The sequence below is a fragment of the Perissodus microlepis genome, chromosome 23, assembly GCF_051167445.1.
Source record: "Perissodus microlepis isolate ML-2025 ecotype Zambia chromosome 23, ASM5116744v1, whole genome shotgun sequence".
Classification (NCBI taxonomy): domain Eukaryota; kingdom Metazoa; phylum Chordata; class Actinopteri; order Cichliformes; family Cichlidae; genus Perissodus; species Perissodus microlepis.
The window spans coordinates 25949214-25969992 of NC_140482.1; the positions used below are offsets into that span (position 1 = coordinate 25949214).

At 38.9% G+C, this 20779-nt stretch overlaps 2 protein-coding genes across 2 annotated transcripts in view; both read right to left on the minus strand.

Annotated features, from left to right (window-relative positions):
* Positions 1–994: 994 nt before the first annotated feature.
* LOC146361618 (sentrin-specific protease 2-like) lies at positions 995–4017 on the minus strand. The gene is made up of 10 exons (XM_084922521.1): positions 3897–4017; positions 2851–2966; positions 2741–2782; positions 2582–2653; positions 2436–2501; positions 2197–2285; positions 1970–2081; positions 1781–1889; positions 1625–1695; positions 995–1109 (listed from the first exon to the last, which is right to left on the minus strand). The coding sequence occupies exons 5-10, from the start codon at positions 2499–2501 to the stop codon at positions 1053–1055; spliced, it is 504 nt and encodes a 167-aa protein (XP_084778647.1). The 5' UTR covers positions 2582–2653; positions 2741–2782; positions 2851–2966; positions 3897–4017; the 3' UTR covers positions 995–1052.
* A 14250-nt stretch (positions 4018–18267) lies between these two features.
* Positions 18268–20779, minus strand: part of LOC146361619 (uncharacterized) — an 8501-nt gene continuing 5989 nt past the window's right edge. The window contains exons 3-5 of the mRNA XM_084922026.1: positions 20389–20438; positions 19923–20296; positions 18268–19810 (exon numbers count right to left, since the gene is read on the minus strand). Coding sequence (XP_084778152.1) covers positions 19673–19810; positions 19923–20296; positions 20389–20438 — 562 coding nt within the window. The 3' untranslated portion in view covers positions 18268–19672. The remainder of the gene's footprint in view (positions 19811–19922; positions 20297–20388; positions 20439–20779) is intronic.

Here is a 20779-nt window from a genome sequence, read left to right on the forward strand (position 1 = left end):
AGTGCTTTTTATGCAGTTTTTGCAAAGCTATATGTGGAAGGAAACCGTGACCTAGGACAAGCTGATGGCATAAGATGTAAGTACAACTCCTCCTGTTTCACATGCAAAAAAAAAATTGCGCTAGCTTACGTGGTTGCAGTGCTGCCGGTGTTCTGACAAACCATCCTACTTTGGCAAAACGTCCTACCCGTAGGATAATTTTACGGTGTCCCCTGACAAACAGTCCTACTTTGGCAAACCGTCCTACCAGTAGGATAATTTTACGCTGCCATATGACAAACTGCCCTACTTTGGCAAAATGTCCTACTGTACGTAATTTATGCACATTTCTGCTGCCAAACAATAATTCCAGCAAAAATTTAAGTAGGTATGACGGTTTGCCACTTAACTTTGCCCATCAGAGTATGTTTGTAGCTGATATTCATAAAGCCAGTACAGTTTGACACTTCTTTTTACCCATTAAAGTGTGCTTGTAGGTCACATTCACAAAGGTAGCATGTTTTGGCACGTAATTCTTCCCATCAGAATTATGCTTCTTGCTCTTATTAACAAAGGTAGCATGTTTTGGCACGTAATTCTTGCCAACAGAATTATGCTTCTAGTTTATAATAACAACGGTAGCATGTTTTGGCACGTAATTCTTGCCATCAGAATTATGCTTCTTGCTCTTATTAACTAAGGTAGCATGCTTTGGCACGTAATTCTTCCTATCAGAATTATGCTTCTTGCTCTTATTAACAAAGGTAGCACGTTTTGGCACGTAATTCTTGCCAACAGAATTATGCTTCTAGTTTATAATAACAACGGTAGCATGTTTTGGCACGTAATTCTTCCCGTCAGAATTATGCTTCTAGTTTATAATAACAACAGTAGCATGGTTTGGCACTTGTTTGTAGAAGCAGTCTGCATGCCAAGGTGCTTAAGTTATACAGCTGTCACCATTGAAGTGATTGGAACACCTGACTATATAAACTTTGACAATGAACTCACTCCATTATAGTTACAGTATATATTTACTGAATATATTTACAGATACATATATTTGACATATTTTATTCATATTGAGCACATCCAAAATGTGCCCATCTGGAACAAAACTGGCACTGCACCTGAAGAGGGAGAAGGGGGGGGGGGTGTAAGTGTGTTAACCAACATTATGAATTTGATGAGAAAATAATTACTACAGTGGCTTGCAAAAGTATTCGGCCCCCGTGAACTTTTCCACATTTTGTCAGATTGCATTCACAAACATGAATCAATTTTATTGGAATTCCACGTGAAAGACCAATGTCTCTACCAGTCTCTAGCTGGTAGAGACATACCCTAAAAGTCTGGCAGCTGTAATTGCAGATAAAGGTGGTTCTACAAAGTATTGACTCAGGGGGCTGAATAATTACGCACACCCCACTTTTCAGTTATTAATTTGTAAAAATTGTTTGGAATCACGTATGATTGTTGTTCCACTTCTCATGTGTACACCACTTTGTATTGGTCTTTCACGTTGAATTCCAATTAAAATTGATTTGTGTTTGTGGCTGTAATGTGACAAAATGTGGAAAAGTTCAAGGGGGCCGAATACTATTGCAAGCCACTGCATATTGCATTTGTGGTTTATTTGTTTTACCATTTCAATCATACTGGAGTCAGGATCGGCTTCCAGCATGGAACAAACCACACAGTAGTCATCAGCATTACCTAGAAACACACTGACGTTCAACCTAACAGTTTTAAACAAAACTGAAAGTGCTATTGCAATACAAAAGCACATGACTCAACTTACTTTGATGTTCTAGCAGTTCGCAAGCAATTTCAGTGCGGTGCAGCCCAATGGCTTCTGGAGTGGACAGCACCCTAGTAACCTCTCCACCCCGAAGGCAGTGTTCGGCAAACTGTAAAATATGTTACAGTAATTGCAATTGATTAACTTCATTCTAGTTAAATACATTAAATACAATTGCTTATTAAATACCTTCAACACTAAAACTCCACAACTGCTGGAGTCCATCTGCTTGTTGTGTGGCAAAGTCTCCATTTTCCAATCCACTCGGGACTCTTCCTTTCCTTTCATCTTCAGAAAATTCCTAATAAAAACAAAACAAGTTTTTAAAATGTAGCCAGCATTTTGCTCTAAATAAAAAGAAAAAAAACCCCACAAACCAAACAACCCAAAACAGATAATTAATGAATGATGAATACCTCCAGTTACGCATAACTTTCCTTTCATAACAACCTTCATTTCCAAGAGGGTCTAACAGCAGTACAGATTGTGAGGAGATTTTGACAACCTAAAATAAAAATTGTATTTAGTAGAATATGTGTATTATACTCACTTAAGTAAACATAATCAATTGTAAGCATTTTCAAAATAAGAATATGCTGCTAAAAAGAACAGTAAAACAAAAAAGAGAAAAAACACATGAGGTGTGAACATGTACCACAAGGATCCAGTGTGCACCAGAGTTCAGTGGGCACAACCAAATGTCCTCAGCCGGAAACAACATCTGGAATATTTTTAAGTTTATAAAGGTTTAGATTTATTTACATAACATACACTATATAACCAATATAACATCTACATTACCTTGCTGACACATTTAAACTTCCCAGAAAACAGAGAGGTTGCAACAACGCAAGACAACTGATACACGGGTTTCTGAAAAATGCAAGATTTTTTTTTTTAAAAGATTACAAAATTGTATAAAATACTTTTGTGAAATAACCGGCATACGTTCTTACTTGCCTTTTGTTTCCTAATGAGGCAGTGCAGGTATGCATCAATGACCTGTTTGGATTAAAAGAAGATTATTTTTACAGACCACCACTAGGACCAAAAATGATTACTTCACTTACCTCATCAGAAAGCCACCCACTGTCCTCCAGTGTGCGAAAAGAAGAGTCATACAATTTGTATGGCCCAACGACTGCCTCCACACGCCCGGTGTCTTTTGCAGCCCAAAGCCACTTCACTAAAAAACAAAATATGATAAGTTTCTTTAGTAATAACAGTTGCCATTTGAAAATCACGGTCAATGGCCAACGGGCCACAAGCAGACAAGGGCCAACGGGCCACAAGCAGACAAGGGCCAACGGGCCAACAACATAAACATGCCAGAGGGGAGTATCCATTTGACTAGCCAAACTGGCAACAATTGACCAACCGGTCAGAATGAGATTTTTAGCTATGCCACCTTTTTCCTGCGTGCTGGGTTTCTGGGGGGGTCACTGGTACAAGCTCTTCTGGTGCTTGGACTGATTTTACCTGAGCTATTTTTGGTGCAAACTGAATGACAGAGGATCTGTTATTTTGCAGCGCTTCATGATGATGCTGAGGACTGCAAGGCCACATCTCAGAAGATGGGCTACTCTCAACAGGTTCAGTTGGAGTTGAGACTTGGACAGGGTGGCTTCTTCTATAGGGTTTAATGTGGTCAATACTGTATAGACTTTTTAAAGTATTTCCCTCAGCGTTTTTCAGTCTAACACATTTTCCACTGAAGTCATCAATTGTGTAGGGACCTGAAAAATCCGGTTCAAGTCTTCCTCCTTTTCGCCCACGTTTCCTCATATTTAGAAGCAGAATTTGATCCCCTACATTGTACACAACATTTTTGTACTTTTTCAGGGCCCGCTTGGCGTATGCAACCTTTTGCTTGTCTTGTGACTTCGCAATGTTTTCTTGTGCAGTTTCTTTAACTGCATGTTGTGCTTCACTTTCAGACTGTACATAGTCACTGTACCTTTTGTCGTCTGGCAGAATGATGTTGAAAATCTAAAATTTTGTAGATATTAGCAATTAAAACAAGATGATATCATATTCATAAAGACATTACTGGGTTTTTTGCTTAAATGGTTTCAATTCTTTGTTCTAACATAGAAAGAATTTGACAAACACTCACCGGCACTTGAGCAGGCACTTCTGATGGAAATACTGCCTCTCTTCCATACATCAGAAAAAAAGGTGTGTATTTTGTTGTGGTGTGTACTTTTGACCGAAGTGAAAACAGGGTGGGCTCTAGATACAGATCCCAGTTATTCTGCTGGTCATTCACCAGTTTTCGGAGGGCTCTAAATGCAGGCATAGAAATATGTAAAGACAGTAATGAAAGTTTAATTAGAAGTAAAGAAATTAATAAATTATTAAGTAACAATTAAGTTTGAATAACATAAGTAATGTTATTAAAAACTGTTAGATAAAAATTAGGCATACCTTTTTATGTTGTCATTGGTCTTTTCATCTAGACCATTGGTCTGTGGATGGTATGCTGCTGTGACACTTCTTTCAATTTGCAATAACTTGCAAAGATCAGAGTTGAGCTTCAACAGATAAGGACAAGGTTCTTATACTTCTTATACAAGCACACAAGAAAAAATCTTTGACCCCAGTGAAGTAAAGTTAAAAAATGTAACTGAAAATTATTTAACACTTACTTCATTCACAAACTCTCTGCCTTGATCTGACAAAATCCTTTTGGGGCAGCCATGTCTATATATAATGGAGCACAAGTGCTGGGCTACCTCAGATGCAGATTTTGTTTTTAATGGGAAAGCTTCAACCCATTTTGAAAAGTAGTCAGTTGCAGTAAGTATATACTGGAAGCCGCTTGAAGTTTTAGGAAGAGGTCCAGTAAGATCTATACCAATAAGTTCCCACACTTCAGACACCTATCAAGGACAAATTAATAATTTGAATAACAATTTGTATAATGTACACATTAACATTGATGGTTAAAATTAGTTGGCAAACCCTCCTGCCTTCATGAATATGAGCTACAAGCATAGTTTGATGGGTAAATGGGGCATAATATTTACCTGAATACACTGCAACGGTTGCACAGCAGTCAGTGGTTTCCCAACTTTTTGACACTGGTCACATTCCAGAATCTTTAAGGTAAAAATATTTATGGAGTTCACGTAAATGTTCAACATCCTAATTTTAAAAAACAAAAACACTTAATGACATATTCTCTAACGAACAAACTATTTAGCAACAATAGTTTGTGTGCGCGTCTTCAAATCTCTGCCAGGCCTACAGGTTATTACTGTAATATCACTAATTAACCATATTTATTTATATTTTGCAAGTGTGCAGTTTCTCTTTTAACTGATATCAAAAAATTTGCTTATTTTAAACGCTATTTAACAACAGTACAAACAGTTAATACATACCCATGTTTTAATGTCAACTGTCATACCAAACCAGTAAAATCTGGAACACACTGCATTTAGCGTTTTGTGTGTGCCAGTGTGTCCTCCAATTGGAGATGAATGAAACTCATGAAATATCTTCCTGGCATCTTCCATGGTTTTTACTACTCTTCTGGTTCCAACAAAGAGTTCTCCATCTGCAGTAAAACAATATATATTTAGAAATTAATTTAACCACATATATGAGTTGTTAGTATTAATAATAAATTACTGACCCTTTTGTTTGAATTTTGAGGCATATCTTCTGAGGTTTTGCCTCTGAGCCTTGTCATATCCTGAAGGGTAGGAGCCCGCAGAAATGAACGCGTAAATCTCTTCCCACTTCTTCTCCATATCTACGAATGTCAGTAAACATTTTCTTATGAGCTTCAATATGTGCAGTTAACAATGCAAATAATTTAACTTATTAAATAACGACATTACCGAAACAGCCTTAAAACACCGAAGCTGCGGACTCAAAAGTGTTGTGCAAATACCACGTGTCCAGTAACTTGACAGCAGACTTCACCGAATCTGCAAATTCGACAGTTTTGTGCAGAAAGCAGATAGCGACTTCACTTTAATATTGACAAACAATCACAAAGGCTTAAAAAATCAAGTATCAACATCAATAAAAAGTACTAATACTTACTACTTACCTATTCTCCTGCAAATATGACAACGGAGTAGCGTGAAATCACAGCCGGATGCGCTTAGCTTCCCTTTTTGTGTTGTGCGCATGCGCGCACATGCTCAGGAACAACGGGTAGGACAGTTTACGGGGTAGGAGAAATTCCCAGAACACCTGGATTTAAAAATAGTTGCTCCCACCGGCTTTAAAGGGTTAATTCAAAGAGATTCTTTCAATAAAATTCATCTAGTCCTGTTAAAAGTAGTTCAATACAATCTGAAATGAACCACAACACACTGTATTAACTGTCACTATTTAATCAACAAAAACGAAACCAAATGCAAAAGCAGTGTGCAGAAAACTAACCACACCCCATGACTCAACAGCTTGTAGATCAGCTAGCAGAAATAACTTCAAGTAATGTTTTCTTTATGACTTTATCCAACACGTTCTCACTCCCAACTCGTCAAATGTGTGACGCATGGTCAGGCTCCCTCTGCTTCACTTCTCGACGCGCAGGGTACCCCCCGCGCGTCAAGAATTGACGTGCAGGGTCCTCTTATTGAATACTATAGAGCTCCCTAAACGTTGTTTATTGACAACAAGAGATTGCCGCGGAAGAGCCTGTTGCCCGTATATTTATACATTTCCGAAATCACATTGTAGTGACGTATACAGAACACAATAAATTATAATGTCAACAACTACCTGAGAAAAAGCAGATACAGCAGATCAATTAATTATAGGCTATTACTTTTGTATCTTTATTACATTGATGGAGGGAGTGATGTATGCTGGGTAATGGCACAGCTAGCGACTGGGTGACTTTATTCACCCGCTTAGGATGTTATCAGTCCATACAATGGGCGTTATTAGCAGAAATCAGTCCCAGAGATATGGGCCATCTCCATTTATAGAATGACTATTAAAAGTCAGCGAGTGTCAATAATGTTAATGTGGTTATGTTAGTAATGTAACGAGTGCTAATATAACAGCTTTACGATGCATTTGTAGATATTATTACGTGTTTTACCGTCTTTATGGTGCTAGCGTAAAGTTACGGTGTAAACGTTAGCTTATATTGTAGTAAAGCTGTTACTGTTTAAATGATGTTAGCACAGAAATGTTAGCTTCTGTCATGACTAATGAAGTTACTAGTTAATAAAGTTTCCAGTAAAGTGATTAATCGCAGCCACAGATTGACAGTAAATATCTCGATTAGCTTCAGTACATCTATAATAAATATGTGCAAGTTTCAGTGCTTCGTTTAAACTGTATGATACTTATACTGACCCTGGGTCAGTGTAAAATACAATCCTAGCTGTGTGAACAAAGCCTGGCTCCTTTAATCCTGCATGACAAACCTCAGGATGCAGGTTTATTGAGCCTCTTTCCTGCTGGCACACCTGTCACACCTGAGAGTCAGCTAGAAACTTACAGTGATGTGGACATCATGCAAAGACTGCCAGACTCTGTAATACTGTAAATGATCAGTGAGTCAGGTTAACGTTAAACTTTAAACAGTACCTCTGTGTCTGTGTGTGTGTGCTGAACATTTAGGATTTCAGTCAGGCTGCATTGACTGTGGGACTTTTCTCTGTTAAAAACAGGTTGAAGACGGCTCAGAAACATTTGAAGATTAAAATTTGGCATTGTGGCTGCTGGTGGTGTGTAAAGCCTTTACTCAGCTGTATTTTTGTTACTAATTTATGTTTGTTGTTGTTTAACACAGATTTCAGAAAAGCAAAGATGAGCACAGTTTCTTAATCCTTAATACTTTAAACCAGAACTGAATTAGAAATAGAAAAAAGTCCAGATTCTTCTTCCACAGAAGTTTCATTTGTCAGTGTGGGACTGCTGAGTCACCTGAAGAACTCATGTCATTCATTCTCCACACGATGTTCATTTACAGAAATGTTTCACAGGAACTGATTCCTCCCAAAGGGTGAACTAGTGTGTTTCCACAGATTACCTCTGTATGAATGTAATTCTTAAATCAAGGCAAGTGTTTGTCTTGTTTTGTTCCTCAGGTACAGTACGTGATATCAAGGGCAGGCGGTCAACACTGGGGGTAGACAAGAAGCTGAAGTCCTTCCAAGAGGGAGCTGCAGTGAGGGCACAGCCTGGTCACTGAGGTCAGAGGTCAGAATCTGAAACAGCTCAGGTTTATATTCTAGGGGTTATAAAAAAACTAAATATATTTATAAAGAAACCTTTAAATAATATTTTAAATAATAATCATAATTATGATTATTATTAGAAATATCAAACATTTAAGTGGATTTTCTGTCACACGTATTGTGTTAGCCCTGCGATAAACTGGCAGCCTGCCTTTGTCCTGTATCAGCTGGGATAGGCTTCACCCTCCTGCGACCCCGAATTGGATACATTGTGTGTTAGCTGACATAGAGGACAGCTACATGTAGTCCGAAAAACCTTTGTTGTCAAGTTTGCAGGTATATCAGCACGAGACATTCTTACATAGAAGAGACTGTTAAAGTCTCTAACTCAGTGAAGCCTTATTGATCCAGTCTGTTTGGATAAATATAGTAAGCTGATGTATGTCGATTTATTCACACGTTTTCTTAAGTGCTTATCCAGTTCAGGATCACATTGGAGCTGGAGCTGGATATGTCCAGTAAATAAACCTTACAAAAGTCAACAATAAACCTGCATCCATGTACGTTGTTGTCCACAGGATGAGAAAATCAAAATAATCAAACTGGAAGACTGTGGAACATGTTAATAAATGTTTGTGTGTTCATTCCTGTGTCTTTCACAGGAGGTGCTGAAAGGTTTCAATAATAGTTCCTGGTGAATCAAAACAGAATCATAAAGGTTGCTGGACTGCATGATGGCCTTACCCCTGAGAAGTCATCCAGTTAAAGGAGGAACCAGTTAGAAGCTGTTTTCAAAGTAGCTGAGCAGATTTCATCTCAAGTAAGCGATTAACTGTTTGTTCATCTGTTCTGCCACTTAAAGAGCATTTAAGGACGTCTTTTGAGTGTCCACTTGAATTTTTTCTGGTGACTCTCATGGTCATTTGTAATGATGAACATATTTTTCATGTTCATCCAGCTATTTAGTAAATTCTATCTATTTAGTAATATCTGTCAGCTATAAAATATAATATAAATATGAAAAATATCTAAATATCTCCTCCCCTTTATATTTTAATGATGTAAGACTAGACGTCTGTTATTGTATTACATAAGCATTCCTCACATATCAATGAGATGCTGTACAGTACAATCCTAGTGACACAGCAGAGGGATAATGACGGCTATTCAACATCGTTACACAACACATTCGAGCTGCATGACGCAGACAAAGTGACTAAATCATCTTTTTTGTGGTTTATTGTCCTCAAACCAGCAGACAAAGCTGATGGCAGAAGATGTTTGGAGAAGAACTTCAGGTCGTGTACTGAAAAGGTATTTTGTCTTGTTATCAAAAGACATTTGGAGTGACGGCTTCTACAACTGGTTGTGCTGAAGCAAAGCTTACAGTCTAAGAAGTCACAGTGTTGATATTCAGCACAAAGAGAAAAGCTGACTTGTTTGATTTTATTTACAATCATAGTTTTTATAAATTCTGACTGTAAACAGCTTTTACAGCTTTGATATTGTTTGAAACTAGATATCAGTAGATAGGGTTTAATTTAAAGCTTTTTATGTCCCTATGAGCCATTTACACTGACCAGTGTCAGTTTAACTGTGACACATTCATTATTTAGATCCAACATTTCTAAGAGAAATAACTGAATGTAAAAAATGGCAGCCCTCAGGCCAGGTTTAATTGATAGAGATATATGCATGCATTATGAAATTTATGTATCCCAGATAATTGTTATTCATCTAGTCCTGGCAGACCCACCCCTTCCTCCCAAGTTAACTGCAACCCAAAAGAACTAGTGGGGGTATTTACACACTCAAAACCTGTGTGGGGTAGAAAGAGAAACCAAAAACATGTCAGCCTGCACAGCTACATATGTGCTAAAAGCTATAAGAGTTAGAAGCTCTGCTTATGGATAAACTTTCTAAGCCTTACGGGGGACAGGTACTCCTGCCCAAATAACATGATATAACCCCACATACAGCCCAGCCATAAAATGAACCAAGTCATTTAGTTAAAGACAGCATGGGACCAAATGCTAACCAGCCTGCACCAATCTGACATTTCTTCCTCCTGAATTAAATGAATGGATGGATGAAAGTTAAATGACTACAAACCTAAAGCCACTAGTTCCCACATTGGAGTTCCCCGACACTGTGTGTTAATTGTACTGAGCTTGTATCAACAGTTGTAACAGGCTAAGCTACCTGAGAGACTGCATTGAATGATTGTTTCTATCTTAATGATTTCAGCTGACTGGTTTCAGCTCAGATGTTCTGCTTTTTCCTTTCAGTAGATCAAAGCAGCTCGTGCTCTTTCTGCTTCCATTCTGATGGCAAGAAGAAGAAGAAGAAGAATGCTTCAGCGAAGTTGCGTTCATGGTCTCAGTGGACAGTCATGGTCACACACTGCATGTGGTTTTAAAAGCAACATGTCTGTTCACCGCAACAATCGAGATGTGTAATATTAGTGCAGCTACGGTTTGTTCTTGAACATCAGTTCTGTTTTCTACTTTGATCACTTAGACCAAAAAAGTGTTGTTTTCAGATTCTTTCTTTTTAAATCTATAAAGCACCTGTTCATTTTTTATTACAATTAGTTTGACATAAATGTTAGTGTTTCCTTTATGATCTTTTAATGCTTACACTACACTGTAAACATCTACATTAGAGACATTTCGTTTACCTATGTATGAGACTGGGCTGCTTGACTACGATTTGGAAGTGGATGCAAAATCACATGGATCGTGCTATCGTTTCTTTTTTAATATGATGGACTGAACACAGGAGGTGTCTGACTAAGTAAAGATTAATCTGATCCCATTTCTACCTGTCTCTACTGTTTCAACTGACATTTTCTCAACTGTAATTGTCAGGATATTTAGACAGTGTGCATTTGTATGCTGAAACTGTAATGATAAACCTGAGGTGATGGTCAACAGAAAGTGAATATATATAAATATGAAACAATACTGAAGTAATGTCTTTACCCTGTGCAGCGTGTGGACGCTGTGCATGCAATCACCTTATTCGGTGTAGTAAACGTGCACGTGACTGACTCTGTCGCCATGGTTACATAGTTTATTATTAGCTATGTAAACAGCTTCCAAAGATACCGCCATAGCTCTCTGCAACTGTAACACTTTCACGCTTTGCAAATCATTTCATGTTTTTGATAGTTATGAAGAAAGAATATGTTTTTAAGGTCATGCTAGGCTGTTGCTATGGTGGTTGCTGTGGACTAGGGTGGACCGCGCGTCCGATTCCTGTTATTAGTTGTCCGCCGTAGGAAGGCTGTGTTCCATTTAGAAGTAGCGACAGTCTGCCGTAACTCGAACTCAAACCCCGCTTTGTTCTGTAATTAAAGGCCTTTTATAGCCGTTCATGACACGCGCACACACACACATAAAACACTTTGCCTCACCATGACAATGCAACTTTACTAAAACCTTTAAAGTATCTGATATAAGATAGAGAAATGAAGCAACCAGAGATTTAACAATGAAGACTCTGGGTTCTGTAGTTCACGTTTTACAGTCCTGAATGACTCTCTGCACATTCATATAATTTATTGAAGTGGAGTTTAGAATGTACTTTACATTTAGACTGTTGCTGTTTATTTTTTTACATTGTTGTCTTGTTATCTCATGAATAAGGTTTACCTGCCAGGGGTTTGATGGATCAGCTGGACAATACAGTCAAAGACAAACTTCATTCATCATATGCAAGAATCCTAGTTGGATTTTTGTTTTCACTCATATTTTTGAACCAAATATTGAAAACAGCTCTGACAGACTGGATACCTGGTCAGGGTGTACATTACCTTTCACTCAATGCTGAAACAACATTGAAATACTGATGAAACCTGACACTGACATTGAAATAACATTGATTCACTGTTGTTCTGTCATCGTTGATTGTTGATCTATTTATAGTTGACAAGGTGACAACAATCACGTTGAAAAACCATCGATTTATAGTTGAGCGGGAAATTAAAGCTGCTACCACTTGGACTATTCCGCAGCACCCCTATCACATTGGTACATCCCTCCAGGTAACCATTGTCTTGTACAGTAGAGTGGGACATTAGATTTACTCTCAGCGGAATTGACCGGAGAAGACATCAGTTCATAGAATGTACTTTACATTTAGACTGTTGCTGTTTATTTTTTTACATTGTTGTCTTGTTATCTCATGAATAAGGTTTACCTGCCAGGGGTTTGATGGATCAGCTGGACAATACAGTCAAAGACAAACTTCATTCATCATATGCAAGAATCCTAGTTGGATTTTTGTTTTCACTCATATTTTTGAACCAAATATTGAAAACAGCTCTGACAGACTGGATACCTGGTCAGGGTGTACATTACCTTTCACTCAATGCTGAAACAACATTGAAATACTGATGAAACCTGACACTGACATTGAAATAACATTGATTCACTGTTGTTCTGTCATCGTTGATTGTTGATCTATTTATAGTTGACAAGGTGACAACAATCACGTTGAAAAACCATCGATTTATAGTTGAGCGGGAAATTAAAGCTGCTACCACTTGGACTATTCCGCAGCACCCCTATCACATTGGTACATCCCTCCAGGTAACCATTGTCTTGTACAGTAGAGTGGGACATTAGATTTACTCTCAGCGGAATTGACCGGAGAAGACATCAGTTCATGCACTGCACTGGCCTGCACCACAATTAGTATAAGGTAAGAATGAATGACTTTTGTTCTATTCGTTATTTCCACGGTTGCATTTGAATAACAGTTAAAAAACAAACAAACTTGTTAATGTAAAGTTTCGGACAAAATGTGGGAGCCCGAAATTGTGTCTACTATCATCTTACAATCCGGCAACAAATAAATTGCACTGCGAACAAAGTCTATCAACAAAGAAAACATTTTCGTTTCATACTTTTCCGTTATATTCCCTTACAAAGCTAGCTTTATTGCTTCGAGGGTTCCTTTGTTCTTGCCGTCGCCTCGGCGCTTGACCCAGACTTTCGCTCTGTAGTTGCTTTTTAGCATAGTACTACAAAAAATTGTAAATCTGTGATATATGATTGATAAACGTAAAGGTAACTGTATAAATGTGTTCAATGACTTTGTTACTTTTAATGATTGGAGAGCACCCGCTTCGATTCGCACTCAATTCAAACTTTACGCTGCACGCTCACCTAACTTTACGTTGCACGTTCACCTAACTTTACGTTGCACGCTCACCTACCTTGCGTTTGCACCTTTTGTCCACACGTAAACTGCGTTTTATTATTTATTTATTAGTTTTTCGCCTCTCACTGCTTAAGCCATTAATCTTTCTAGAATTGTTTTTTTAAACAGATGCAACCTCACAAAAGATGTTAACTATGCTGTCAGACCTGACGAGAGCTGTTAACGAACTCCGTGAGGAGGTCAGAGCCATCCGCCATCCCTGCTGCAATGAATCGGTAGATGCTGGGGTACTGCCTCTGGATTTGCCCTTGCACAACATTGACATAACAACGGCCTCTTGATTAAACACACAAGCACTTGCATACACATTTAAGACATGAGACACGCTAATTCCATCTCTTAAAATGTGTCTATAGGTGAGACGCTTTGCCTTGATTGGAGGGACCACACTGGAGGTGCGAGTCCGCCGTGTAATGGCTTATGCCATTACAAACGAGCTGGCCTCGGTACTAAACTGGGCAGGGAAAAAAACCAAGGACCAGACAAAGCAAAAAATGGCATTTAAAGATACAGCGCTCTACAAATGCATATTTGGTAAGTTTTACCGTTTTTTTGCTATATTACTTTGTCTTTCTTAATAACAAGACTTTCATGTCCGGTTAATCTGGAGATGGAGTCTTTGGTCTTTGGCTTGTTTAGTCCTCTGGTTGTAGTTTGTACAGCCCAAGGACCCCATGTTTATTTTGTTTTAAAGGATACACGGCACACCATGCTAAGACTTATCACTTTTTCCGCTCATAGCTCTTTGGGAATCAAATGCGGCAGTTTGCAGATTTACGCCTGGTGACTTTCATGTTTATCAGCCTAGGAGTTTACATACTTTCTCCCCGCTGAAGACAGTTAACAAGAGCTTATTCATGTGCTCTAATTCACTTTTTTTTGTTTGTGTGTGTGTGTGTATTTTTGTCCTAGATGGCCTGACGCAGCAGTTAGGGGCAAACTCTATGTCCGAGTTTGTCTTTGCACAAGCAGTGCAGAAATGGCTCCGATACACCCCAGATCGTTTGGGTGGTGCAGGACGCACATCATGCATCCCAATCCCGGAGTAAAAAATTACAAACTTCTGTGAAACATATAAATGTAAATAGGAAACTGTCTTTTAATAAAGTATTTAGCAAACGAAACATGCCTATTGACCTTTTTTTGTTTATTTTTTTTCTCTGTTACATCACATGCAATGCTTTCTTATTTTAGGATATTAATATTGACATGATACATTGTGAGACATTTGGTTTTTTTTTTATAAAGGGTGTCCAATTTGAGGAATAAGTACAATTATGTGTTTAGGTGGTTTAAGTATTGATGGAAACATGCAGTAGTTTAGTATTGGTTAAAATACCTATAAAGAAAGGTAGATTTCCAGTCATGATTTAACTGTTGTTTTAATAAAAAGCAACTGTGCGAAAGAGGTGGAAAATCAACACCATAGCTCAACAGTGTTTCAATATCAGAATCTGACATTGTTTCAATGTCAACAGTATTAGAAAATATAACGTTGAATCAATGTCAGGTTTCAACATTGATTCAACATCAAAACCTGACGTTGTTTAAACATTAAAAACGGGTGCAAGAGTGACGTTAGGTCAACGTCACACTTCAACGTTGATTCAATGACATCGCCTGATATTGACTCAACATTGTTTCAATGTTTCCTTGCTATCTGGGTCTCAGGTGTGACAGGTGTGCCAGCAGGAAACAGGCTCAATAAACCTGCATCCTGAGGTTTGTCATGTAGGATTGAAGGAGCCAGGCTTTGTTCACACAGCTAGGATTGTATTTTACACTGACCCTGGGTCAGTATAAGTATCATACAATTTAAACGAAGCACTAAAAGAGTGCTTGCTAGTTGTCCTTAGACAGTAAACTTGACAAAACTATTCAGGAAAAAACGCGTATATATTGTTTATCATGACTGGTTTTATGTGACCTATCAACACAATTTAAAAACTGGTATATATCACCTTGTTGCTTTGTCATCTTGAGGTGGTCATGTGATTGGTTTACTGCTTTATTCTTCCTCAGTCAAACAGCAGCACTCATGCGATTGTTTTGCCCCCCTAGCTCCAGGTGTTGTGCCAAAAAGTGATCGTCTGCCAGAAAGTGATTGCCGTCCGCGGGAGCGTGCGCAGCTGCTTAAAGCTGTAGTGCCCAGATTACTTACATTGTAAGCTACTTCCGTGCAACTGATATAAGGTGCAGTAAGCTGAACACAGCTTCAACCGTCTGTTTGTTGAAAATTAGTAACGCGACCGCATTTTCTTGTTAGTAACGGTAACGGCGTTGTAACGATAGAAACAGTAATTAGTTAGATTACTCGTTACTGAAAAAAGTAACGCCGTTAGTATCGTTATTCCCATCACTGCTTATAACGACTAACTACTCCTGAAACTTTGGAGGTTTTAGTTCTATATACAGTTACAAGTTACAGGAGGATAAAAATAATTATCAAGTCAAGTCAAGAAAGCCTTTATTTGTCACATGCAAGTTGCCCTGCAGCGAAATGGGACCCCCACCCCCACCCCGACCTTACATACACAACACAGACATCACATGGGGAGACAGGTCGGAGACCGGTATGGAAAAACACTGAAATGTACAATACAATGGGCAAGTCGAGAAGGGGAAAAAAAGAGACCTCTACTCATGCTGGGCTCCTATGGGGGGACAGCATGAGAACAGAAAACAAAAAAAAACTCCTCTGCACAAGTAGCACATAAATGTCCACATCACAACATCATGAAGCACGTGACAAGCAACAGGGGTAGGTAAGGGGTGAGAAGTAAGCCGATCCAGACACAGCCATCCTGCCCTGCAGCTATTCATCCAGCGCTGGGCCCAGACCCGCCGTCCGACTCGGCCTTGGAGATAAGCGTACGAGGGCGTTTGGAACGAAGAGTCTAAACACAGTTTGTTATCAGGGGAGAAATTGTTTGTTATGTTCAGCTCCAGCCTTGAGACTGCAGCTGGCGCCGATATGGAAGCCGCATGAAATAATGGTGGTGTTCTTGCTTTAGTGCGAACCACTGCATGTCAATTTTACAGTCGATCTAATGTCAACCACTGGTTCCTCACCATTCCCGTTGGAGAGCCATGAGCCTCTCCACGATGTTATCCAGCTACACCGAAATGTTATCCAGTTTTCTCATAGAGCATGAGTGTTCACGACAGCCGTGAGCCTCTCCAAGATGTTGTCAAATGTTGTCAGAGTCTCAGCACTCACAGCAGCCGCAAGCTTCTCCAAGACGTCATCCGTGCTGTGTCTAATGAGCCCATTCTGAGAAGCCACAGCTCGCTCCATCGTTCCAATCAACATAGCGGGTAGCCTTTTGGGGATTTGAACAACTGTTTTTATTCTTCCATAAGCCAGGGCCAAGCCAGTGCCAATCAGCAAGAACCCTGTTATCATGGTTCCAAAAAGATAGATGTCTTCAATGGGCTCTTCCCAACCCAGGCTTCTCGTCGAGAAGAGGGTGTCAATTGCATTCAGGGACCAGTTGATCAAATCCATAATTCCTCTTTTAGGTTTTAGAGAACATACTGTGAGACTCTTCTAGGGTAGAGGGAGAGAAGCAGACAAGGCTAGACAGAGACATGAGAAAGCCAAGCAGGAAAGACAAGGGAAGGGAGAGGGAGAAAGTGTGACCGCCTTCGTCAAGAGCCAGAGAGAGAGCAAAATGTCCTTTGTTTGTTAAAATAATCCCGTCCGATACCACGTGAGAACAAATATATAATTTTCTGTTGTAACCCTCAAACTGAATGGTAATGTAACGACACTCATTTTTCACTTTTTCACAAAACATCACTACTTTCACGTCTAATTGTCTGTAATGGAGGCGGAGTAAACTGCATCTGCACATCTACCCAGGGAATGCTCCTGACGCAGGAGGAAAGAATTTTGTCGGTGATACCTACCTACCTTGGCACAACAGTCCTGCCACAATTTGTTCCCCCAGTTCAAATCATGAACAAACAGTATCCACAGTTGTTAATGTTTTTAAACCCATTTTGTACAGAGAGACACTTTTTGAAAAATTTATTGATAGCAGTGTTAAATATTCTTGCACAGTAAAAAAACAAACAAAAAAAAAACTACGTAAAATATTTACACCATAAAGATGATTTGTTTTTCTGCTATTTGAAAGAGGTAGTGGAGCTAGTGGTTTATTTTATTGCAACCTGTATTATACTATTGCAGTTAACTTTTATTTGTTTAATTGTTTACAAAAGGTTTGAGGTGTGGAATAAACTGCAATGAAGTTTGAAAACAAAATATGGGTGTGTGACCACAAGACAAATAATTTCATAAGTCATAGCCAGCGTATACATCTATCACTTATGAAATTGAAATCTAGTTGAATAAATAAATAAACTATCCCTATTAAATCCAATGAATGTATTGGAGTGTATTTGTGCTTGTATTAGATTGAGGATTGTGACTTGAGGAAATGAGGAACCCAGCTGAGACAAGACAGGGATACATTTTTAAATACATAAGTGAGACTGAAAAGCTCTAAAAATATACGTTTCAATCATTTGCTGGTAATTTTACAAAGACAGTTTAACTAAAATCATTTCTATTTGGCTTTGAGCAATCTGCCTCTTAGCGTAACAATGAAAGTGATTTTAAAGGTTTATATTCTGTGTGTTACAGGACATGGTATGGATGATGCCCGCATTACTCTGGCTATTTTTTTCTCTGTGTAAGAAAGTCGTCAGCAGCTTCTCCTACAGCTGGAGGAAGAGAAGAGAACTGTCAGAAGTGCAAATACAGCTGGGCCTTCCAAGTCATCAGCTAATCACAGAGGCAGCAACTTGCTGGGGATCAAGGCTGCTCATGATAGAGAGGATCTGGAACAGGAAAGAGCACTTCCCAAAGTCCTCTCTGTTGACATGAAGACCTCTTGCTTCTTTCGTGGATCCACACAGTTTAAAAAAAAAAGAGAGATCACTGGCAAGCTTCTTCAAGCACAGCGCAGCTACCAACCCTGCTTTCAAAAAGAGGGAGGCAAATGAAAATTAACTTTCTAGCTACCTCTTGTCAGTTTGTGTAGAGAGTGATGCTGACTCTCTCATATGGTGGAAGTAAGTAAGTAAGTAAGTAAGTAAGTAAGTAAAATTTATTTATATCGCGCTTTTCACAGATAAAAATCACAAAGTGCTTTACAACACAGGAAATGGAAATATAAAAACAATATAACAGTAAATAAAACAATGTAAAACAATAAAACTATAAAACAGCATAAGAAGAAATTAATCAAATGCTTTTCTAAATAAAAATGTCTTCAGCTGTTAAAAGAATCAATGGAGTCCGTGCAGCGAAGAGACAGTGGGAGAGAATTCCACAACCGTGGTGCCACAGTCTGAAAGGCCCGATCACCACGAGTTTTAAAACGAGTGCGCGGTACCACCAGCAGTCTCTGATCTAATGACCTTAAAGCCCGAGAAGATGAATGTGTGAAACATGAAGTTTCGTACCCAGCACTGAGCCGCCTGGCCAAGAAGTACCTTTGTATGCCAGCCGCCAGCTCACCTTCTGAAAGGAGTTTTAATTGCAGTGGGAACATCGTAACCTTTCACAGGGCATCCTTGAAGCCTGATACTGTTGACAGATTAGTTTTCCTTGCACAAAATCTGTAACATGTACAGTAGTTGGCCTGGCCAATTGTTTGTGTTCTCACTATATTTTTATTGTCATTTTAGTTTTGCACAGAAGACACTAAAGAATTGAATTTTGTTAACTTACTTCAACCTGTTTACATATATTGTTTTTTGCACAAAGTACTAGATGATTGTACAGGAATACACACAAAGAAGCACTTTGGAAAACTTTACTTCTGTGGAAACATTTTTTAAAGAGCAAGTCGCCTTTGTTATTTTTGCTCTGCATCTTTTTAGTTTACAGTTTAACTGCACTATTATGAGCTTTTTGTTATGCATGAAAAGAATATTATTTTATTTCATTGATCGAGCTTTAGTATTTCACAAATGCTTATCATTTATTTCTGAGTAACTTTTCATGTACATCTACAGCTGTATGTTAATAAAAGTGTCTGTGTGACACGTAGTTTTGACTAAGAAATCTTTTTGTTCTTACTTTATGGGTTTAAAAACATATCGAGATATGTCGTATATTACCATCCAGATAAAAAATATTGAGATAAGAATGCTACCTGCTTTTATGGAGGGAGTCAGACATGCTGATGATCAATGAATTGGGTGCATATGACTTACACTGTTAGGTGTGCTTGGTTCTTCGCACACTGCTTTGGTTTAATTTTTGTTGAATAAATAATGACAGATGTAAAACAATTTTCAGTTCTCCTGTTTTCTGGCTTAGCTTTTCTTTTCCATTTTGGAACGTATACAGATTTCTGGCAGTCCTTTATCAGCACTGACTCACTTGACTCAGATTGTATACAATCCACTATCCTGAAGGCCATCACAACCTGAAGCAGAGTAGCTGTTCTGTGTAGTAACCTCTATGCATGACAGGCTTAATGAAACACAATCAACAGCCTTTAAGTATCTGATTGTGTTTCATGAAGTCCAGTAATCTGGGCTTTCTTGTTGCCACAAATTTTTTATGCTCTTCATCCAACCTCCTCCCGACTTGGCTCTTCCACACCTGTTCCCAGTCCTTCTTGGTCTAAACACAAAATAAAAAAGCAAAGAAAGAAATCAAAGAAAGTTTACAGACTAATGAAGATAATGAACCGTGAAAGCTTGTTTATTTCCAGCAAACAAATATAATTTCTCACCATTTCTTTGAAGGCCTCCCCCTTGTAGTAGGTCTTGGATGCTGGATACTCCATTCCCTCATCAAATAGCTGCTTGAAGCTTGAAGCCACCAGATGAAGCTCCTCCTCATCATAGGCGTACACCTGTTGGTCCTCACAGGTCATCAGGATGAGCTGGTCACAGGGACATGAGATGCCCTCCACCACACCAACAACTTGCATTGTTACAGTGTTTGGAAGGTAGAATTTTCCCCAGCCGTTCACATCAGCATCTTTGTAAACGGTGTCCTCAAGCCCTGCTTTTTTAAAAATTGCACCAGCTGGCTTCTTTAAGGGGAAACGCTTGCCTTTATTTGCAGATTCAAACTGTGAACCATCTGCTGGGGAGTCCTCATCTGCAACACAAGGCAGACATTTGAAAGGTGTTTGAAAGATGGAAAACACACAATGACTTGTTTTTAATGAGCCAAAGATGGTTGGAGCGTACCTTTCCTTCTTTTGGGCGGAGGGAAATGAAACACATTAGACTGTCCCAAACTAAGACAGAAAAGATAATGATGTTAACAGAGTTTATGACAACAGCCTTCCCTTTACCAAAGTGCTCAGTCAGTCTGTGAGCCTCACTGTACAGAGCCTAATGCCAAAGTAATGACATTTCATGTCTGACCTCCTGAAGTCATGGCACCACAGTAATTTGGTGTTTGTGTTCAACAGCTTTGAGCTTGGGTTTATAAGCTGCTGTCTCTGCACTGAACCATCAACCATCCTGGGTCCGTACATCCTGTGTGGCAGTTTGGTTTAAGGCTTCAGTCTGCAGTCATTTATAAATCTCAGAGTGAGTCGGGTGCTTATCCGCGGCCACACCATGTTTGTTACTG